Source organism: Rhinopithecus bieti, unplaced genomic scaffold, assembly GCF_001698545.2.
Source record: "Rhinopithecus bieti isolate Rb0 unplaced genomic scaffold, ASM169854v2 scaffold_13400, whole genome shotgun sequence".
Classification (NCBI taxonomy): domain Eukaryota; kingdom Metazoa; phylum Chordata; class Mammalia; order Primates; family Cercopithecidae; genus Rhinopithecus; species Rhinopithecus bieti.
In genome coordinates this window covers 2,748,407-2,771,371 of record NW_016807991.1, presented here as the reverse complement: position 1 = coordinate 2,771,371, position 22,965 = coordinate 2,748,407, and the positions used below count along the sequence as shown (strand labels likewise).

Below are 22,965 nucleotides of genomic sequence, written 5' to 3'. Positions count from 1 at the left end.
ACTGGGCTAACTGGAAGCCCTGGGATTGCACTGGGCTGACGACAGTCCCATGATGTGAGTCTGGGGGCATCAGCACCAACGACCCCAGTGCACACTGTGTCCCTGAGAGTGTAAATGGAGGGAGGACAGGGCAGGTCGAGGGTTCAGGGACCCCTTCATGGTGCCAGGTACACCCAGACTCCCCTGTCACTCTGCACTCAGCCTTATGGCTGTGTGCACATACTGGTGCTATTGACTCTGATAGGAAGAAAGGAATGGAAATCTGTAGGAGGATTGGGAGAGTCAAGGAATATGCTTAAAGCATGAGAAGGTGTAGAAGGAGTGATGCCCTCCGGGACAGACAGGAGGCAAACCCTGCACCTGATCTGCCTTCTTGCCCTTTCCAGGGTAGACACCCTAAGTCCATCATGTCAGGAGAACCAGCCATGATGAGTGTGGACAGACCTGGGTCTCCGCCTCCTGGGAAGGCCTGTCCCCCAATGTCTGCTCCCCAGGGAGGCCCCTGGCCATCACAGTAGACCCAGGATAGACACCAGCAGCCGCTGCTCATGACAAGCTGTCCTCTCAGTCACCAAACCGCCCTCTGTGCGCCCTGGGGTGTGTGCTGGCTCAGTCGCAGCCTCATATTGACCACAAAGTCCCACTTCAGCATCTTCACCCATCTGAACTCTCTGTCTCTCTATTCTCAGTTCTCTGCCCTGATTCTCACTGGGGCGTGGATTTCGGCAAGAAGACAAGATGGAAAAGGAGAGTCTCGGTTGGGTGATGCCGCTCTGTGTCTAGGTCTGGGGGCAGGGGCACAAGAAGAAAACTCCCCAGGCCTATGGGATTTTAACCTGCTTGGGGACTCAGCACCAAAAAGGGACATGCAGATGGTGTCTGGGTTCATTGTGCTGACTTCTGAGGCCAGAAGAAGAGCTGGGTGTCTTAGGGGCAGAGCTCTCGGTGGGGACCTAGATGAAGATTAAGGGACACAGCCTCTCTCTGGTCACCTCCAAGGCTAAAGAAGATGGCAGATTTAGCTTCCAACCACAAGATTGTCCATCCTGATCAGGAAGTGACATGTCACGGAGGTGTGGTAGGAAATGGCCCGGCTTGGCTCTGCCTTCTGCTGTGTGAGTAACCCACTGAAGCCAGAAGCTGTGGGCTGTGGGGAAGTGGCTGCATTCCCACCCAAGGGACCCTGAACTTTGCCAGACTTCGGGGTTGAGAGGAGCCACTAGCATCATCCCAGAGCTGTCAGCACCGGCCTCAGCCCAGGCGGCTCTCTCCCTGAGCTTCCTGCACCCTGACCCTCTCCAGCCTCAGACCTGAAACAGGGCTGGACAAGGAAGCAGAGAGCAGAAGAAAAGCAGAAGCAAAGCTCAGATCTGCTGGGAGGAGGCTCCATTTTGTCTCCTCCTGGGGTCTTACACAGTGGCAGGTGACATCCGTGTTACAGGAATGACTGCCAGGGCCTGGGCCTCGTGGCGGCCTTCAGCTCTGCTCCTCCTGCTTGTCCCAGGTGAGTGGGCCGGCCCTGGACTTGGGGAGCTCTGTTCTGAGTGGGAGAGGGCAGGGCAGGGTGCAGGCAGTGGAGTAGCGGTCACAGAGGGGAGCAGGGGCGGAGAGAGGAGAGGAGGGCAGAGGAGCACCCAAGAGTGTTCAGCAGCTGCCTCCCCAGTGGACAGCAGGCCGCAGGGCACAGCGCAGGGGAGGCCTGTTTCTCTGTGCCTGAGACAGGAATCCCTGGTGGGAGGTGATGCTGTGACTGTCATTGCCAAAGTTATCAAATCACAAATTTTATTCGGGACGATCACACACGCAGTCGCACTCACACACACAGTCACACACACACACAGTCACACACACATACAGTCACACACACATGCAGTCACACTCACACAGCCACACTCACATGCACACACAGCCACACTCACATGCACATACAGTCACACACACACACAGCCACACTCACATGCACACACAGTCACACTCACATGCACACACAGTCACACACACATACAGCCACACTCACATGCACACACAGTCACACACACACACAGCCAACTCCCATGCCATACAGTCACACAACACAGAGTACACTCCCATGCACAACAGTCCACTCAATGCACACACAGGCCTGCACCACATCCAGTGTTTCCCTAGCCTCGGCCTTTCCAGTCTCATGGAAACTTCCCAACCTTCCCCCTCTGCACAGAGGGAGCTCTGACCCTCAGTCTCTGCTCCTGGGTGGACAAAAGCCTACCTGCCTTGCCATTGCGCTTTCCCCACTCCCAAGGTCCATGAGGGTCTGACACTGGGGCACCCCAGACCAGCCCCTCTGGTAAGGAGATGGGACTCTCTGGCTTGTATTTTCAGGCTGTTTTGCTCTGAGAGCCCGGCACGCTGGACGGCCACGTGAGGGATCCTGAGCGTGACAGTGTCACTATGAAGGAAACAAGACTGCTCAACAAATACTGGTGCGACACCACGGGAGTTCTCCCATGTGACAGATTGGTGGAGACCAAAGGGCCAGACAGGAAAAATGAACGGCCGGTGTCCATCAGGGACTGTCCTGAAATCTAGCTCACAGTGACCTTGGAGAACCTCACAGAGGAGGACGCAGGCAATACTGGTGTGGGGTGGATACACGGTGCTCCCAAGATTTCATGATCCGTAGTCACGGTTTAGTGTCCGTTGTTCCCAGGTGAGCCCTCCTTCCCTCAAGCGCCTAAAAGGCTCAGGTTGGATTGTTGGGCAGGAATCAGGTCAAAGACGTGAAGCCGACTGTGTGTGTGTGTAAAGAGAGAGAGAGGTGGGCCAGGGGACATAGTCCACGGGCGTCTCTCCTGGAGCAAAGACCGGCATGTCTGCCAGTTTGAGCAGGGGATGGTCCGTGACAGGGGGCTGAGAGAGCGTTGCCTGTGAAGGACCAGGAGCGCAGCCTGTGCTTCCAGCCCCACGGAAGTGCAGCTGCGTGGGGGAAGGGGGGCTGCACAGAGAGGCTGGGGGCAGACGGGGCTGCTGCCCTCAGGGGAAGCCTTAGCACAGACAGGTCAGATTGCAGTGTAGCAGACTGCTCCTGAGCAGGGGAGGCTTGCAGGAGACCTGGCACGCCTCATCAGCAGGTGGAAAATAGGACATATGGGAGTGCACCTGCTCCCGTCCTGTTCAGAAATGCCCAGTTGGCCCAGGAGGGTCATAGTCCAGGTTGAGTTGTTTGTGTTCCCAGGTGAGCACCTCCTTTTCTTAGCACCAGGCCTGCCTGAGTCTAGGGCTGGTCATTCTGTCCCTGAGGAAAGAAGTGGAACAGGAGTGTGTGAGCCTGGGTGTCAGTGACTCGGGACACTGTGTGCTGCTGTGTGTGGATGAGTGAGAGTGTGTCTTTGTGTGTGGGCACCTGCATAGGAGTGTGGTGTGGTTTGTGTGTGTGTGTACACCTGCATGTGTGTGTTGGGAGGGTAGGCACCCACAAAATCACCCTGGCCCTATGGCTGGAGACCTCCCCGCTGTGTGCCCTCCCTCACAGCCTCAGGCCTGAAACTTTCCTGGGTGGGGTCTGCGAGGCCAGCCCTGACTCTGGGGTCCTTGCTATCTCCCTGTATTGACAAGGGCCGGGTCCACACTGAAGGGCGCCCGCTGTCCCACCTGGGTCTGACTTGCTCTTCCCCATGCGGAATGGGACCCCCCGATCACCGGCTCCCCTCACTCAAGGCTCTCCCTGCCCTGGGGACTGCATGGACGCCGCCCTGTCTGGAGGGTCCCGAGGCTGCAGCCTTCACAGCCCTGTTCTGGGAGCTCCTGCAGCAGCCACTGGAGGACACAGGAAGGAGCCCCAGAGCCCTGGGTGGGGTTCCCATGCTCCTGGGAACCGCATCCTGCCCCGCAGGCTGACCTGTGTGTCCCCCTTATTCTCTGGCACCTTTTACCACAGGAGGGAACCCAGGGAAACCCCAGAAATTGCCCCCTCAGGCAGAGGGACCTGCGGATGGAAATGAGCTCTGAGGCTGGCATGGACCTGAGGGCCCCTCCCCGTGCCGCAGACCATTCTTCCCTCAAAGTCCCGCTCCTGTCTCATGAGACACAAACCCAGTGGCCTCAGTGTGGTTGCTTTTCCATCGTTTTCTTCTGACAATGTCCCAGAAGCGTCTTCTGAGACATCAATGTCTGAGTGTCTTCTTGTTCTCCATTTCCCGGGGGGGACGTGTCCCTCCTGCACCCTTTGTGCCTTCCCATCTAGGAGTGAGGAACTAAGAGCTACCTGAGGGCACCAGGGGCAGGAGGAAAGGGCCCTTATCCAGCTGTCTTCACCGCGGGCCACCGCCCAGGCTCCACCAGGTGTCCCCTCTCCAGATCTTTCTTCCTGGGCGTTCCCTCCCCCTAAGAGGATGGTCCAATGGCCTTGTGGGACCGCGGCGTGGCTGCCATTTGGGGCTGAGTGGACTCAGGTCCCATCATTCAGGGAGGACCCTGCTGACTTCCTGTCCTCACTTCCAGCCTCTCTCCCACCACTGCTGTGCCGCAGTCACTCTGGGTCACCCTTTGCAGAATAAACATCACCCCATTCCCCCAGGTCACCCTGTCCTTTCCTGGCTGGGGTGGAACCTGGAGCCCCGTGCCTTTGCCACAGACTCTTCCTTCCTGCTGGTGAGCAGGGCAGCTCTCACTGAAATGGCGTCCTGGCTCTGCAGCACCTGGGGATGGGACAAGGAGAGGCCCAGGACCCTGGTCAGGCCTGGGTGTGGCCGTGGGGTATGTTGGATGCAGGGCATCTGTCCAGCACATCATTGATGACCTTGTCTGTGAAAATCGGAGCGAGAACAGGTGAGAGTAAGTGGGAGACCCATGTGATGTCATCAAGGCTGACCCGTGTTTCACACACAGCCTCCAGCCCCCAGAGCTCCATGGGCACCTCAGGTCCTCCCACGAAGCTGCCAGTGCACACCTGGCCCAGCGTGACCAGAAAGGACGGCCCCGAACCCAGTCCACACCCTGGGTAAGATGCCTGTGCATAGGACTGGGCCACGCGGGCAGCCTCTCCACTGCGTGTGATGTTTAGGGGACTTGGGTCTCCCTTCGCCCAGTCCCTTCTTTGTTCACACCTCCCACACCTAATGTGAAGGTTCTATTAAGTGTCGGGCTCTTCTTTTGGGATTGAGTCACAGCAGGGAACCACACAGCCACTGTCCTGCCCTCGTGGAAGTTGAGTTCTACTGCGTGAATTCACGCATTGACCAAGTCAGCACAGAGGCTGATGTACAAATACAGCAAAGGGTGATGAATGCTGGGATGAGATATTTGTCTCTTGGGTTTGGGGAGAGCATGTGTAGGTGTTGGAGTTGCTATTTCATGGACAATGGTCAGAAGAGGGTTTGAGGATTTGAGGACGTGAGCATGGAGACCTGAAGGGTTGGGGGCTGGGCACTCTGGGGTCTGGAGGAAGAGGGGTCCAGGCAGAGGGAAGAGCGAGGCAAATGTCCTGCGAGGAGCCTCGGGACCTGGCCAGGCTAGGGCAGGGGACAGATGCTCTGGGGTCCAGTGGTCCCGGTCCCCTCCTCTGCCTCCCTCACAGCCCTGGTCAGAGTTTCATCCTGTTTGATAAGCCCAGTCCTCTGAGGAGCTGAGAGCTGAGCTGTCCATTCATTCATTCCTTCAGCAAGTACTGAAGTTGTAGGGCAGATTATTGGAGACTCAGGATAGGCATCAGGTACTCACTGTGAATGAAACAAATGGTCCCTGCCCTCCTGGAAACGCTGTGTACAGGAGAGTTGACACCAAACAATAACCCTTTGTGATTTCCGGGACCCCAGCTGGGTAACCCTCCATGGGGAACACAGGCGTAGACAGCTGCGTCCTGGACACAGACCCTCCCTGGATCCCTGGCGTGACCTCACGTCCTCTCACGGTCCTGCCCTTCCTGTGTCACAGTCCTCAGGTCAAGGGCAAATCTGAGGCTGAGGGTTAGGGGCCGTGATGCTGAGATGGGATGGACTGTCCAGTGGGGTTGCTTATGTAGTTGGCTGTGGTCACAGGATTGGGACACAAGGGTCAGGGGATGGTGGAGGACACCTGGGCCTCCCCTGGGGAGGTGACTCACTGCCCATCACCGTCTCCCCACAGCTCCCTGTTCAGCAATGTCCGCTTCCTGCTCCTGGTCTTCCTGGAACTGCCCCTGCTCCTGAGCATGCTGGGTGCCGTCCTCTGGGTGAACAGACCTCAGAGAAGCTCTAGAAGCAGGCAGAGTTGGCCCGAGAATGAGAACCAGTAGCATCTGCTGTCCATCAAGACCCTGCGCTGCAACAGAGCCCCGCTGTGGGACTGGAATGGCCTCCTGACCACTCCCTCCCGGGCTGCTCTCCCCACATCTCCCAGAACCCTCTGTGAGCTTCCTTCAGCCTTTTCCCTGTACCTGATCCTCATGTGTCACACGTGAACCTGATAGACATAGACACCCTGAACTGTGACTCCATGTCTCACCTGCACGCCCTGGACAGCTAAGCCTCAGGCCATCAGCAACGCCTCTGAGTGCCTGATGTCCTCCTTGCACCCTTCCTTTTTCTCTAGGAGCCTGGCATTGCTTCCTCCACCGTTTTTACAGGGAGAGGCAGGTCCAGGACTCCCCTGCACCTTTGCCACCATAATCGCCCACAGTCCCTGGGTCCAGGAGTGCAGAATATGAGGCTGCTTCCATTTACTGAGTGTGTCGATTCCATGATGCTTTCAAACTTTAAGAAATGACAATGTGTAGGTTTGGGATGTATCAGGCCCACTAAGTCAGACCTGAGTGAGAATCCATTGTTCCCTGATCTCCACAGGCCTTTGCTGAGAATAGTGGACCAAGCCCCATGTTAGGCGTCTCAGAATGGGGAGTCCCTGAAGAAAAGGATCCAGGATTTCCCCCAAAGCCTGACTATTCCCTCCTTCAGGTAGACGCATCCTGGCCAGTGTCTCTAAGTCCCTTTGGGAGAGCTGGTAGAAGATTCTCAGTGAGAACTGTGGTAGCATAGCCAGGCCTACCCTTTCTCCTTCTTCAAGGGGACCTGACCTCTCCTTCATTCCAGGGCTGTGGGTTTTAACTGGTGCAAATTTGGAAATGGACTGAGGGCTGTGACTCCTTGATGTGGTAGTTAACTGAGTCTTTTGTTCAGTAGTGTAGACCATGTCTGCCTATACAGATGAAAGAAGATGTTATCATTTGCCCACCATTTCTGTTCCAGGGTCGCCATGATGACCTGGCCAACACCTGTGAGGCAGATGGTTCCCATGAGTCCTCCTGGTCAAGGAGGGCCTCGCCGGGGGTTCTTACCTTTTTTTCCGTTCAGCAGATACTTATGGGAGCTTCTGGTGTATCAGACCATGATACACCAGGCAAGGAACTCTGTTTACATTGAGCCCATATTCCAGGTGGGGGATAGAAATGATAAACACATGCAAAAATACATGAATAAGTTCCAGAGGTAAATGTAAAGCACAGAGGTGAGAAGAGCCACGGAGTAAAATAAGAGAAGTGGGGTGACTGCTTTGCAGGAGTGGAGGGGTCCGTTATGAAGCCCCTCTAATAGGCGATGAGCAAGCAGGGATCAGGAGAAAGGAGGGGGTGAGCGCCAGAATCCCTGGAGGAGGAGCCCTGAGGCAGAGAGAGCACCAGGTGCACGTGTCCTGCCAGGGTAGACTTGGATCTGGAAAACACAAGAAGCAGATCCCTCTCTGGATCCAATGGCTCCAGGGCCTGCAGATAGCATTCTCTGTCTCCTCCCCAGCCTGAGTCGGATATGGCACACCAGCATCAGACAATTAAGTTTTCTGAAGGCAGGTAAGACTCAAGAGAGTCATGCATGCATTCATTCAACAGGCAATTTGTTGACTTGCCTTTGGCAGACCCTAGGATGATAGCAAGTCACAGCTGTGACCAAGACAAGATACTGCCCTGGTTCTCCGTGAGCTACCAGTCCAGATGAAACCCATGAACAGAACAGTGATAAACACAAGAGGGAAATGTGAAATGGGTCATGAGGACCCCTAAAAAGGGAGCCACCATAACCCAGGAAGGTCAAGGAACACATCGGCAAACCTGTCAGCTGGAGCCAGGCAGAGTGGGAGGTTGAGGGTCTGGACAAAGGCCCGAGTGGGGAGGGCGGCAGCACCAAGGTGAACCTGGAGCCAGGAGGTGGGAGCCACTTGCCGGGCACTGGGGGCTGCCAGGACCTGTGTGCCGAGGCCAGGTCAGGTGGGTGCCATCCTGTGACAGCAGGAGCCACTGGGAGTTGAGCAGCACCTCCCCAGGGCCACGTGTGTGTGTCAGGGATCACGCTGCTGATTCTGGGGAGAATGGAATGAGCAGAAGGGGACACCAGGTCAGGTCCCCATGGCAGGCCTGGCTACTGCCAAGCTGAACCAAAGCCAGACCTGAACACTGGGCAGGTGGGAGGGCCTGGGATTGCACTGGGCTGACGACAGTCCCATGATGTGAGTCTGGGGGCATCAGCACCAATGACCCCAGTGCACGCTGTGTCCCTGAGAGTGTAAATGGAGGGAGGACAGGGCAGGATGAGGGTTCAGGGACCCCTTCATGGTGCCAGGTACACCCAGACTCCCCTGTCACTCTCCACTCGGCTTCATGGCTGTGTGCACATACTGGTGTTATTGGGCATGATAGGAAGAAAGGAACAGAAATCTGCAGGAGGGTTGGGAGAGTCAAGGAATATGCTTAAGGCATAAGAATGTGGAGAAGGGGTGATGCCCTCCGGGACAAACAGAAGGCAAACCCTGCACCTGACTAGCCTCCTTGCCCTTTCCAGGGTAAAGACACCCTGAGCCCATCATGTCAGGAGAACCCGCCATGCCAAGTGTGGACAGACCTGGTCCCCGCCTCCTGGGAAGGCCCGTCTGCCATGTCTGCTCCCTGGGGAGGCATGTGGCCATCACAGTGGACCCAGGACAGACACTAGCAGCCGCTGCTCAACAACCACGAATTTTACAGACTGATGTTTGCAGCCACAGGGCAGGTGCCAGTTTATCTGTGAAGAGGACAAGACAGGGCTCCTGCCCTTGTGGGAAATGCCATCTGGAGAGGAGCAGGCATTCAACAGATATCTGGGTTACTGATTTCTGTACCTCTGAAGGGTGTGCTCCCGCACACGAAGGGCTTTGGTAGAGATTCTTGTGGATTCACGTCCTACCAGGACCCTGGGTGTCCCCTCAGATTGCTGCCGTGGCCCTGCCCTGCCTCAGCCCACAGCCCCGAGTCTCAAGGCAATTCTTAGGGTGATAATTAAAGGGCCTTGGTCTTATGTGTCTGGCTGCTATGTCCAGGTTAGTTCTCGATTTTTATGGCCACAGTACTTTGGCACTGGGGATAGGGGCAAGGTGGAGGGCACCAGGGCCTCCCCTGCGGAGGTGACTCACTGCCTGTCACTGTGTCCCCACAAGTCCCTGCTCAGCAGCCTCCACATCCTGCTCCTGACCCTCCTGGAGCTGCTTCTGCTCCTAAACATGCTGGGGGCTGTCCTGGGGGTGAACGGGGCTCAGAGGAGCTCGGTGGGGAGCCAGAGTCAGTTGGATTGTGAGAAACAGTAACTCTGATGCCCATCAATACCCTGCCAAGCAACATACTCCCTCTTACGTATAGGAATGGCCTTCTGACCAACAAATCCATGTTTCTATCAGAAGATTTGGAAGCTTTTTCCTTCTGATGTATCAGACACACAAAAGAATACGTGCACTTTCAACCAAGAATACTCTTTAACCCGTGTGTGCCCACCATCCAGTTTAAGTCATAGAACATCATTCATTCTCATGAAGCCCCAAACTGCTTTCTGATCTTATGCAATTTCTTTTCTATCCTCCTCTCAGAAAACCACATCCTACATTTTATTTTATTATTATTTTTTATAGAGATGGGTCTTACTATGTTACCCAGACTGGATTTGAACTCCTGGGCTCCAGCAATGGTCCCGTCTCAGCCTCTGGAGAGCTGGGACTACAGGCATGCACCGCAGCGCCTGGCTCACTTTCCGATTTTTATGTTCATCATCATCTTGTTTTAAGGGCTTTGCCTTATACATGCATGTGGATTTCCAAAGAGTATATTGTTTAGCTTTGTTTATTTTTGAACTTTCTGTGAATAGTGTTAGGCATTTTTATTTCTAAGCAATCGGATTTTATCATTCAACCTTTCTTTTGAGCAACCTTGTCCTCTTCCTGATTTTAAAGGAAAGATTTTGCCATGGGTTGTAACGGGTTGCTTAGAGACACCTTTTAATTCCTAGTTTATCATGAAAAATCATGGATTTTAGATAGTGCTTTTTGTGCATCTAATGATTATGTGGGTTTTCTTCTTTATTCTATTAATGTGATTGATTATATTAATTTTTTTAGATGAAGCCTCATTCTGTCACCCAGGTTAGAGTGCAGAGAAGACCATCCGTTACCCATCTAGAAAGAGAAGCGAGATTAAAAGCATTCTTTTAGTCTCCTTCCTTTCAGTATGTGATCCAGGATAAAGAAAACAGTAGGCGGCGTTCCCCCAACTATTTTCTTTCCCTGGTTCCTGGATCCTGGCACCCATTTAAATGTGCTGGCCGTGACTGCAGGCATGACCCTCCAAGCCATGGCACTAGAGAAACTAGACTTTTGGCTCTAGTTACACTTGCCCAAGCACCTTAGTCTTTTGTTTTTTTTTTTCTTTGACCTGTGTGACCTGTGTGTGTGTCCCCACCAAAAAAAAAAAAAAAGAATTTTAAGAAAAACTACAAGCCAGGCGTGGTGACTCATACCCGTAATTCTAGCACTTTGGGAGGCCGAGGTGGGTGGATCACCTGAAATCAGGAGTTCGAGACCAGCCTGGCCAATATGGTGAAACTCTGTCTCTACTAAAAATATAAAAATTAGCTACACATGGCAGCGGGCGCCTGTAATTCCAGCAACTTGGGAGGATGAGGCAGGAGAATCGCTTGAACCCAGGAGGTGGAGGTTGCAGTGAGCTGAGATCGTACCACTGCACTCTAGCCTGGGTGACAAGAGCAAGACTCCATCTCAAAAAAAAAAAGAAAAGAAAAAAGAAAACTACATAATTGGGCAAGGTCTCTTTAAGGGAAGGGGCGTGCCAGATTGAACTTTATATCTTGCTATTATTATGGCCTGTGCTAAAGCATTTACCCTTAGAAAAATGGTTCTGGTTAACTTCTGGACTTAAAAATCCCCTTACTAATTAAGTACCATCTTAATCGGAAACAGAATAAGTGACTTAAAGGAATGTAGGAACCGAATGGCCATTTTCCTGCCAGTGGGACAATACTGAGACTAAAATTTGGCTATGGAAGACATCTTAACTCCTAAATGCTAAAGGCAGAACTTTCAGAAGAGGCCTAGCGCCTGATTTCTTTTCTGTCTTTTTTTTTTTTGAGATGGAGTGTCGCTCTTGTTGCCCAGGCTGGAGTGCAGTGGCATGATCTCGGCTCACTGCAAGCTCCGCCTCCCAGGTTCAAGCGATTCTCCTGCCTCAGCCTCCTGAGTAGCTGGGACTACAGGCGCCCGCCCGGCTAATTGTTTGTATTTTTAGTAGAGACGGACGGGGTTTCACTGCTTTAGCCAGGATGGTCTCGATCTCCTGACCTCATGATCTGCCCGCCTCGGCCTCCCAAAGTGCTGGGATTACAGGCGTGAGCCACTGCGCCCGGCCCAGCCTGATTTCTAATCATGCAAAAAGAAGCTGCAGTTTGCCATGAAAAAAAAATATGCTTTATGTAGAGGATTTCTATTTCTACTAGGTGGCACTGTTGACTTAGAAATACTATGTGCTCAACAGAGACGTGGTAGGGAGAAAGGGGAGAACTCTGTTCCTAGAAGATTGCAACCGCATCTTCCTGATTTTGCCTGACAGGATTACTTTCCTAGGCCGTAAAAATCGCTACACATTTCACACAGAGAAAGTGAAAGAGACCGCAGATAGAGAAGGAAGGAGAGTTTTGTGACAAGATTGAGGATTCTTTGCCAACACCCAGGATGGGCCACCAGAGGCTGCGTCCAGTCCAGGGGCGTTTGATTCATGCCAGGGTGTGCTCTGCCCAGAAATTCTTAGTTGCCTTAGAACTTTTCCCAGCCTTGCACAATGGCGAGGTCTTCCTGTGAAAAGAAGCTGATTTGAAACATGGCCAACATTCCCAATGACCCAGGGGTATTGGGGGGGTCTCCGTGTTCTCACCAGCAAGCCTCACATTCGAGTCTTTAGTATGGCAGCCAAGGCTAAGTGTATGCACCCGGCTGACGGATGCCCATTGACTTATTTTATTTTATTTTAAAATAGAGGCTAAGAGTGCCTTGGAATGACAGAACAGATTTCAAGCTCACTCCCATACTTACCACTCCGATGAATGCTGGATTTCCGGCCAATGCACCAAAATGATATGGCTCTGATGACTGGAGGAACACCAGGTTCCTTGGTCTCCCGCTGGTTTTAATAAAACAACATGGACACATGTGGAGTGGTTTTAAGGAGTGGAGAATTTAATAGACAAGAAAGAAGGAAGGAAGAGGCTCTCCCCGTACAGAGACTGAAGGAGGCGGGCTCCAAGCTGAAACAGGGAACCTCGAGTGTGGTGGAAAACAACCAGTTATATGAGGAGGCTGGAGGAGGCGGTACCTGATTTGCATAGGGCCCAGGGGATTGGTTTGACCAGGTACGTCATTCAAGTAGCCCACGAAAAAACTAGCCCTCCTACCCTAGCCTTTTAATATGCAAATACAGGCGCTATGATGTTCTACACACATGGGGATTTGTAGGGGCGGCCATGTTGCCAGGCACATGTAGGGACAAGAAGAAGACTGAAGGAGTCTCCATGTTTGGGTGGACCCAGTTTCTGATGGCCTGTATTGGCATATCAAAGCTTGCCTGCCCAGCTCTAAGAGCTGGGGCTTTTCTGCTAGACAAGAAACATTTACGGAGCTGCTTTAAAAGAAAAAAAAAATCTTCCCAAGGACCCCTTTTCCTCTCTATCTGCCTAAAATAATTTCTCAATAACTCCTGTAAGAACAACAAACATTATGAGCCCAATTAATAGATGCAATAACTGAGGCATAGAGGTGTTGATTGCGTTGTCCACAGTCACGCAGTTTGTAGGCGGTGCTCGTGGGGTTAGAGCCAGGTCTGTCTGAGCCAACAGTCTGCGTGTTTATGCACTTGGCTATAACACCTGAACTAACGAATCTTCAGGTGTGCCCAGCATGGCCCATCTGACATCTGAGTTGGGTGTTCCTTGCTTCTGGGACCCTCACTGTGGTGTAGAACAGTTCTGAAATTGACTCCCAGAGTGTTATACCCCTTGGACCCAAGGCCTGCTAGGCCAGATGCCCCCCACCCCACCTCTTCTGTAGACATATCTCCCCCTCCCCTCCTGACCCTGCATAGTCCCCTCCCTCCTCTTTTTTACATAGTGACAATGCTCAATCCCTGTGGCCCAGCCCTGCCTCTTTCACTGAATAATTAAAAGCAGAAACCACCCACTCTATAAAAGGAAGTGAATGATTAAGAAAGTCAAAGGCGGTCTAGATGCACAGAAGGTGCAAGCCTGAACTATAACAGCAAGGAAGGAGAGTTTCCAGAGTGCATCTGGGATCCGCATTTGCCACTGGTTGCAGATCAGGTGGATGAGGAGCCGGGAAGGCGGAGCCATGTGGCTGTCCCCCGCTCTGCTCCTTCTCAGCCTCTCAGGTGAGTGGGGCTGGGACCTTGGGCCCTTGGTATGGGCAGGGGCAGGGCAGGAGGCAGAGGGCATTTGTCCTTCCACATCCAGGGAAATGAGAGGTGGCTTTGTGAAGTCATTCAACAAAGGTGCACTGGGGACTGACATCATGTGCTTCGGGGCCTGAGGACATCAAGAAAAAAGAGGAGGAGAACTGGCCATTAAAGAAGACTCCGGGCTTGAGGCGGTGGCTCATACCTGTAATCCTAACACTTTGGGAGTCCAAAGTGGGAGGATTGCTTGAGTCCAGGCATTTAAGACCAGCTTGGGCAACATAGTGAGACCTCGTCTCTAAAGAAAATGAACAAAAATTAGCTGAGCGTGGTGACACATGCCTGTAGTCCCAACTACTTGGGAGGCTGAAGCTGGAGGATCCCTTGAGCTCAGGTATTCAATTCTGCAGAGTTGTGATTGCACCACTGCACTCCAGCCTGCGTGACAGAGTGAGACCTTGTCTCAAAAAAAAAAAAAAAAAAAAAGTAAAAAGACTCCAGATGGATTAGTGGGTGAGACATACACATAAACAATGAGCAGTTGCAGGACACAATAAGGAATTGGTTGGAGGTGTGTGCGGAGGATGAAGCAGTTCTCTCTGGTGACTAGAGAAAGACGAAGCTGTGCACTTGATGTGTCTTGTAGAAGGAAGGTCAGACACTCTAGAGAGTTGGGTGTGTATGTGAGTGTGTGTGTTGGGGGACCTGTGCAGAGAGATGGAGGCTTAGAAAGAATGGTGGATACATGCAGAGGGAGCTATCAGTGTGCAGGATGTCTTGTGGGTGGCGAGTTGGATATGAGGTTGGAAACACAAAAGACAAGATTATGAAGGCCTTCCACGCCATGCTCAGGAGCTGAGACTTTCAAAGAAAAAACTTCTCAAGAACCCAGGTGGAAAGTGGGAAGGGCTAGATGATCTTCTCCATGGCAAACGTTGGTGGATACCTAGAGGGCATTAGGGGACAATCCAGAATTTTACGCATGGTGTGCAATATGTGTGGGCCACACAGTTCTCTCCTGGAGCCTAGGGACTGACCATCTGGCACAGATAGAGCAGTCCACAGAGGTACAACAGGGAAGAGCACAGATGGGGAGTTCTGAGACCCGACTCCAGTCCTGGCTGGACTTCAGCCGTTCGGCCAGTTCAACAGGGCTCTGCTCCAAGCTGACGGCTGCCCTGTCATTTCCATCCCTATCGTTCCTCATACCAACTCTTGACAACACATAGAAGCCTGATTAATAGTTCCAGCCATCATATTCTGTGGTTAGAGAAACCCCCACATATTTTTTTAAATGGGCCTAATTACATTGTGAGCCCTTTACAGTTTGAATGACTGAAACTGGGATTCATGACACTTTGTTCAAGGCAGCAGCATCTCTTTTCTGCTGTTAGTGGTTGCTGACAAATCCAATTTATGTTTTTGGGTATACTGTTTTTGTTTTTTGTTTTTGAGACGGAGTTTCACTCTGTCACGCAGGTTGGAGTGCAATGGCACAATCTTGGCTCACTGCAACCTCTGCCTTCCGGGTTCAAGTGATTCTCCTGCCTCAGCCTCCCAAGAAGCTGGGATTAAGGCGCCCACCACCATGCCTGGCTAATTTTTGTATTTTTAGTAGAGATGGAATTTCACCATGTTGGCTAGGTTGGTCTCGAACTCCTGACCTCAAATGATCCACCCACCTTGGCCTCTTAAAGTGCTGGGATTACAGGCATGAGCCACCGTGCGTGGCCCCTAAAAGATTTTTAGATGCTCAGGGCAAGTGCAGCTGACGATGAGGAGGAGACAGTCTCAGTACCCAACTCAGGCAGCAATATGGAGAGGAGAGCAGAGGGAGCTGTTAGTGTGCAGGACAGCTTGGGGGTGGCGAGTTGGATATGAGGTTGCAAACACAAAAGACAAGAGTGTGAAGGCCATAATCCTCAGGAGAGGAGAGTTGGGGAGAATGCTGCTGGGGCTGGGAAGACCTCTCCAGATACCACCACCATGATCCAGGCACAGATGAGGTCCTGACCTGTTGACGAGCTGTCCCTGATGGAGCAAACCCCAAATGTCTGGTATTGGACTATATCCAAGTCTTCTTTTAAATTTAAAAGTAAATAATTTTTTGAAGACAAAAATTTATTAACTTTTTTATCACTCTGTCACCCAAGCTGAAGTGCAGTGGTGGGTGATTGTAACTCACTGCAACCTTGAACTCTCAGGCTCAAGTGATCCTCCCACCTCAGCCCCCCAAGCAGCTGGGACCACAGGCATGCACCGTCACTCCCAGCTAATCTTTTACTTTTGCAGACACAGCGTTTCACCATGTTGCCCGGGTTAGTCTGGAACTCCTGGGCTCAAGCGATCCTCCTGCCTCAGCCTCCCACAGCTTTGCAATTACAGGCATGAGCCACTTTGCCCAGCCTACACACATCCAAGTCCTATTACCACCTTCAAAGTAGACTGTAGCGTGACTGTCTTATGAATAAGGAAGCAAGACTTGCAGAGGTTAAGCAACTCTGCCAGGGTTTCCCAACTAGTTCAGCATCAAGTGTTTCTGCATTTAAAGCTCACAGTTGCTCTGCTGCCATGCTGTCCTCGGGGCCTGCGATGACAGAGACTGAAAGAAGAAAAAAAAAACCTGAGGAGCATCTCGAGGATAGAGCTAAACTGGCTACCAATCAGCTCTTGGGGCTGAAGGAGAGGACAGCACGAAAGAAGATGCCAAGCTCTTCTGGAAGGCTGGGTGGTGGAGCTGCTGGTGTGAAGAGAATCAAGTTGGTTCTGCTGATTGAATGCTATGTTAATTTCCAGTGGCTGCTGTAACAAATTAACATGAACTCTATGGCTTAAAACCGCACAATCTCATCATCTCATTGATGCTTCTGAAGACCAGAGCCTGGCACGGTCTTACTGGTTAAAATTGAGGTGCAGGTAGGCTTGAGTTTCTTTAGAGCAGTGGTCCCCAACCTTTTTGGCATCAGGATCTGGTTTTATGGAAGGCAATTTTTCCACACCAGGAGTGGGATGAGGATGGTTTGGGATGATTCAAACACATTACACTTATTGTATACTTTATATTATCATTATATTGTAATATATAGTGAAATAATTATACACTGCACCATAATGTAGCATCTGTGGGAGCCCCGAGCTTGTTTACCTGCAACTAGACGGTCCCATCTGGGAGTGATGGGAGGCAGTGACAGATCATCAGGCATTAGATTCTCATAAAGTGTGCAATCTAGATCCCTCACATGCGCAGTTCACAATAGGGTTCGCACTTCTATAGGACTCTAATGCCGCCGCTGATCTGATGGGAGGCGGAGGTCAGGTGGTAATTCGGACAACGGGGAGTGGCTGTAAATACAGATGAAGCTTCACTTGCTTGCCCACTGTTCACCTCCTGCTGTGAGGCTCAGTTCCTAACAGGCCATGGGCTGTTACCCATCTGTGGTCCCGGGGTTGGGAACCCTCTTCTAGAGGCTCTAGGGGGAATCTGTTTCCCTGCATTTTCCAGCTTCTAGAAGCCATCTGCTTTCCTTGGCCGGTGGCCTCTTCCTCCACTTCAAAGCCAGCAACAGAGCATCTTCCAATCGGACTCTCCCTCAACCCTCTTTCACTTAGAATATCCGTGGAGATTATTCAGGATACTCTTCCTGTCTCAAGGTCCCTAAATTCATCACATCTGCAGAGTCCCTCCGGCCATGTCAGGGGACATATTCACAGGTTCTGTGTATGAGGATGCCAACACCTATGGGGGACATTATTCTACCAACCATAAATGCAAAGTTCAAGAAAACTAAAACAGCTTCAGGGAGAAGGCCCAAGCTGTGAGGAGTCGGCACCTGCCTGGGGAAACAGACCCGGCTCTCTCCACCCTGCAGAGACCCCCGGCCTGGGCCTGAAGCTCTGAGGCCATGCGACAGTCAAGAGAGGCTTCCTTTGTGATTCTCTGCCCCTTTATCCACTTCTGAGTGATCAAGAAACCCGTGTCATTGCCAAGGAAAGAGCCTATCTGCACACAGCCTAACTGGAGTCAATCAGCGGAGGCACAGGCAGCCATTTGATTATGCTCACCTCTAATCTGCTTAGCTTTCACCAGGCCTTTGTTACTCTGTCACATCCAATGCCCCACTAGAAAAAAATACCAAAGGAGAGTAGTTCAGGGTGGGAGAGGAAGTGCATTCCGTTCTGCAACATAGGAATTTGGGGTGGAGACATCCAGCGTGTCTTTGTAAATGATGGACTTGTTAAGGGGAGTCTGAGCTGCAAATATGGATTTGAGAACCATCAGGAAACAGGCAATCATTAAAGCCATGGAAATGGAGAGACTCCCTCCATGGAGGCTTGTCAGGGGAGACAAGACGAAGGCTGGAGAGGGAACCCTGGGTACCCCTGCAGGATGCTGGGGCTGGCTCATAGGAGCTGGCTTGGGACACCTTTTCCCAGTTCTGTGTCCAGTGACATCACATGGATTACCTGACATCTGCCACTGTGGGAGTATTTACACTACGGAATTTGGCAAATATTAAAACCAGAGATTTTTTTTCTTTCCTTTTTTTTTTTTTTTTTTTTTCTTTGAGACGGAGTCCCGCTCTGTCGCCCAGGCTGGAATGTAGTGACCGGATCTCAGCTCACTGCAAGCTCCGCCTCCCGGGTTCACGCCATTCTCCTGCCTCAGCCTCCCGAGCAGCTGGGACCACAGGCGCCCGCCACCTCGCCCGGCTAGTTTTTTGTATTTTTTAGTAGAGACGGGGTTTCACCGTGTTAGTCAGGATGGTCTCGATCTCCTGACCTCGTGATCCGCCCGTCTCGGCCTTCCAAAGTGCTGGGATTACAGGCCTGAGCCACCGCGCCCGGGCTTTTTTTCTTTTCTTTTCTTTTCTTTTCTTTCCTAGACAAGAGTCTCACTCCATTGTCCAGGCTGGAGTGCAGTGGTGTGATCTCAGCTCACTGCAACCTCTGCCTCCCGGGTTCAAGCGATTCTCGTGCTTCAGCCTCCCACATAGCTGAGACTACAGGTGATTGCCAGCACGCTCAGCTAATTTTTGTATTTTTAGTAGAGACCGGTTTCACCATGTTGGCCATGCTGGTCTGGAACTCCTGACCTCAGGTGATCTGCCCACCTTGGCTTCCCAAAGTGCTGGGATTACAGGTGTGAGCCACCGTGCCCGGCTCCTAAACCAGAGATTTTTTTCTCCCAGAGGGCTGGTAGTTAAATATTTGGCTCCAATGAGAACAGCATTGAGAGGACAAGGAAAGAAGATGGTAGGAGACCATGGTGTCACATGCTAAGCAGGTCTAGAAGCTGGTGGGGGGCTGGACTGAGGGGGAGATGGGGATGAGGAATTGGGTGTGCTAGAGACACACTCGGGACTCTTAAACACCAAACTGGCTCAGGCAACAGGAGTTGTATCTTGGGATTCTGTTTTGCAGGCTGTTTCTCCATCCAAGGCCCAGAGTCCGTGAGAGCTCCAGAGAAGGGGTTTGTGAAGGTGCAGTGCCACTATAAGCAAGGATGGGAGACCCACATCAAGTGGTGGTGCCGAGGGGCGCACTGGGTCTCGTGCGAGATCCTCATTCAAACCAGAGGGTCAGAGCAAGAAGAGAAGAAGGACCATGTGTCCATCAAGGACAGTCATACAGACTGCACATTTACTGTGACCATGGAGGGGCTCAGGCAAAATGACTCAAACACTTACTGGTGTGGGATTCAGAGACTAGGACCTGACCTTGGGATTCCAGTGCAACTGACTGTTGACCCAGGTAAGAACTTTCTCATCTACATGACGAGGCCCTGGAGCTCAGGGCTGGGAAAGTCAGTGCTCTGACCTGCTCCTCCCCAAGGCTGAAGGGGAATGACAGTGAGCCTAAGAGAGAGAGACAGACAGATAGACAGACGGACTGGGAGGGAGGTGAGAGAAACTAAGGGAGAGTGGCGGCCAGCATCGCTCTGCCATCTCAGTCCCTGAGGTCTCTCCAAGGAATCCAGGTGGGGCTTGGGATGGGGGTAAGAATGGGGACCTCAGCTTTGGTGACTGGTGGCCCAGGCCTGCTCATGACATGGCAGAGAGGGAACCTAGAACGGCCCAGGGAGTCCTAGTATTGAATCCCAGTAACTGCACCAACCCAGAGTAGCTCTGGGCATCTTACAGTACCCTCCTTTCTACGTCCCCAGCCACCTGCTCCGCTACTTTATCTGGCTGTGTAAGATGAGCACGGGGTAAGAAAGTCCCAGGGAGATGCGTGGGTGACAGTGGTCGCTTTAAAGTGAAAGGATGGCTTCAATCATGGGCAATGTCAGGGACCTCTCTGGCTGCCCTGGCATCTCCTCCATGCCTTGGACTCCACTGACAGACTCTGGGGTCGTCCTGCTGCTGTTGCTGGAGTCTGGGAAGCAGCCCCCAACCTCCACTTCCACCCACACACCTGTACTCAGTACTTCGTCAGCTCAGTGTCCACTTGGATCCATTTGGTGGTGATGTGGAAATAGACAATGCCGGCCCTAGAACAAGCCTGTATACTGTTGGGGTTGGTACCAAAGAGACACATGGACACAGTGGCTACAGCTGGGTAAAGAGGAGTCCAGAAAGGGTCAAGCAAGACTTCCCCAGGGCTGCCAAGTAGGGGAAGCCCAGAATATCTATGGGGGCAGAGAGGGGATTGAGCAAGACATGCAGGTGGTACAAAGAGACAAAAAGCCATGGCCAGTGTGGCGCTTTAGGGAGACAGATGTTCTGGAGTCTTGGGTGGGGGACCTACAGGGGTACCAGCCTGTAAGACGATCAGGGGCTTCATAGGAACTGTTATGACTGGAGTTACCTGCAGCTTAGACAGGAGCCTACCTAGCATGGCCCCAGCCTGGGCCTCTTTTGTTTGACTTTGTTTTGTTTTTTGAGACAGGGTTTCTCTCTGTAGCCCAGGCTGGAGTGCAGTGGGGCGACCTTGACTCACTGCAGCCTCAACCTCTTGGGCTCAATTGATCCTTCCACTTCAGCTTCCTGAGTAGCTGGGACTATAGGGGCACATGACCACGCCTGGTTCATCTTGTATTTTTTTGTAGAGACAGGGTTTCACCGTGTTGCCCAGGCTGTTTTCGAACTCCTGGGCTCAAGCGATCTGCCTCCCTTGGTCTTCCTAAGTGCTGGGATTACAGGCGTAAACCACTGCACCTGACAGCCTGGGACCATTGAGAAGAATTTGCTGGGGCCGAGGACTGAAATAAAAGACCACTGTTGGGTCATGGATACTCAGTGCTGAGCTGGGCTCAGGGGCCCCCTCACCAGACTGTCCCCAACAAATTGCCTGTATAGTTGCTCCTGAAAATGTTCCATTCCTCATAGTTGGTGTTCTCTATTTAACTGGAGTGTGCCCTTTTCTTCATGAGCCTTCTGGAGTCCCCTTTCCCTTTTTCTGGACTACCCCAATTTCTGGACAGCCCATTTCCAGAATCTTCTCTCCTTAAGCCTGCTCAGGCACCACTCCAGTGGAAAAGACCAGAAATTTATTTTCCCATCCAATAGTCCCACTTACAAGATAGGTGGAAAGAAAGTATGAAAAAACCTCTCTCTCTCCCATAATAGACTACGGTGCTTACTCCTATTTATTTTTTAATTTTTCTTGCCACACCTGAAAACGATGGGAAAAAATGTCTGTGTGATGAGATTGAGGTGACTCAGTAGAAGCATGAGGGGCTGTAGCAGGAGAGAAAAATCCTCCTTCTCCAGGGGAAAGCGTCTTCTGGTGAGGGCTGTCAGGGTCACGTGGCTTTGTGACCCATGCACGAGCTCCCACCTGTGTTAATAACCCATGGCTGACTTTGCCTGTGTCTAGAGGGAGCAGCTTCTGCACCAACAAGCTCATCTGTCAACAGCAATATCAGGGTGTCCATCAGCTCCCAAAAGAGGTGAGTCATGTGATTCTTTCTCCTGCCCCTACCTGGGGTCCCTCCTAAGGGGAAGCCAAGCCTGAGAACTCCTGCCTGTCACCAAACACCAGCACCTATTCTAGCCAGAGTCAAGGCCCCAAGCCCATCCTCCATCTCTCTCCTGCCCCCATCACTGCAATCCACCATCTCCCCACTCTAGTTTTTCTCACCAGAAAACCACTCTGCAGAACTCTTCTCAGTGAGCATCATCCGCCCAGTCAATCGGTCAACCTTGCATTGGTGGCCTCATGGGTGCCAGGGGGAGATAAGATACCACCCTCTGTGGTGCAAGACTTCAAGGGACACAGAGCAGGAAGGGTGATTTACCAGCCTGGAGCTGGCATTAGCAGGAACAGAGGCAGGAAACACAACCTGTATTTGGTGACCTCTGGTACTTCTGTTGAGCTGAGATGTACTTTGAGCAAAGAGGGTCCCAGAAGGTAACGTTGAAAGGAAGACGGGCCCTGTGCAAAACCAGCCAAGGTGACTGTTGGAGGAGCCCTTGAGGTTGAACCAAAGAGGAGGTTTACAGGGATCTTCAGAGTGGGGCTGCCTGGCCCAGGGTCACAGGCTTTGACTGGTGGCTCACAGGGTCAGGGGATGGGAGTGACATGGCCTGGGGGTACCCAGGGCTCTGACCACTGTGTCCCCATCCCCAGGAACCACTACATGCTCCTGGTATTTGTGAAGGTGCCCATCTTGCTCATCTTGGTCGGTGCCATCCTCTGGTTGAAGGGGTCTCAGAGGGTCTCTGAGGAGCCAGGGAACCAGCCTATCTATATGAACTTCTCCGAACTTCTGACTAAAGACATGGACGCTTAGAGAGATGGATCTGCAGAGCCTTCCTGCCTTGGACCATGTTTCCAGAAGAGACTTGGGCTGTGGAAGGAACATCTCTGAGTCCTCGGGATGTGGCAACTGAGATAGGGGCCCTGGCCTCTGCTCTGGCCTTGGAGCTGGTGGGCACCTCCCTGCCCACCAGGGTCGGGGCCTCTCCCAAGCCACCATCACCTCCTGGGGTGCCAGCACCTGTTCTCTTGGTCAGGAGCTGCAGAGATGGAGCTCAAGCCTGGATGACTGTGTCCCTACTGCTGGAATAACTCTGGCAAAGAGCATGGAACCAAAGTACAGAGAGAGGTTGGGGGAGACCCCCCCCAGCTCTAGACTTCCATCATCCTGGAGACCAACTCAACACCGTCTTTGCCTTAGAGCCTGATATATCCATTTTTTAAAAATATTTTTTTCGCCGGGCGCGGTGGCTCAAGCCTGTAATCCCAGCACTTTGGGAGGCCGAGACGGGCGGATCACGAGGTCAGGAGATCGAGACCATCCTGGCTAA

The 22,965-nt window shown here is 52.2% G+C and overlaps 2 protein-coding genes across 2 annotated transcripts; both read left to right on the top strand.

Annotated features, from left to right (window-relative positions):
- Nucleotides 1-1,080: 1,080 nt before the first annotated feature.
- Nucleotides 1,081-6,759, top strand: CD300C (CD300c molecule). The gene is given in 7 exon segments (XM_017884603.1): nt 1,081-1,537; nt 2,416-2,431; nt 2,433-2,608; nt 2,611-2,635; nt 3,168-3,218; nt 4,844-4,978; nt 6,103-6,759. Coding segments are annotated over 7 exon segments (645 nt in total). The 5' UTR covers nt 1,081-1,443; the 3' UTR covers nt 6,251-6,759.
- Nucleotides 6,760-13,515: 6,756 nt separating this feature from the next.
- On the top strand, nt 13,516-22,842 carry CD300LB (CD300 molecule like family member b). Its single transcript, XM_017884936.1, has 4 exons — nt 13,516-13,690; nt 19,136-19,465; nt 21,533-21,605; nt 22,286-22,842. Exons 1-4 carry the CDS (start codon nt 13,627-13,629, stop codon nt 22,446-22,448), a joined length of 630 nt encoding a protein of 209 aa, XP_017740425.1. The 5' UTR covers nt 13,516-13,626; the 3' UTR covers nt 22,449-22,842.
- The last annotated feature ends 123 nt before the right edge of the window (nt 22,843-22,965 follow it).

What these genes read in the sequence shown, in the direction of transcription:
- CD300LB (XM_017884936.1), top strand. Translation starts at nt 13,627, where the DNA reads ATGAGGAGCCGGGAAGGCGGAGCCATGTGGCTGTCCCCCGCTCTGCTC. An exon ending in GCTCCTTCTCAGCCTCTCAG is followed by an intron (nt 13,691 to 19,135) that starts GTGAGTGGGGCT and finishes TCTGTTTTGCAG; the next exon opens with GCTGTTTCTCCATCCAAGGC. An exon ending in GCAACTGACTGTTGACCCAG is followed by an intron (nt 19,466 to 21,532) that starts GTAAGAACTTTC and finishes GCCTGTGTCTAG; the next exon opens with AGGGAGCAGCTTCTGCACCA.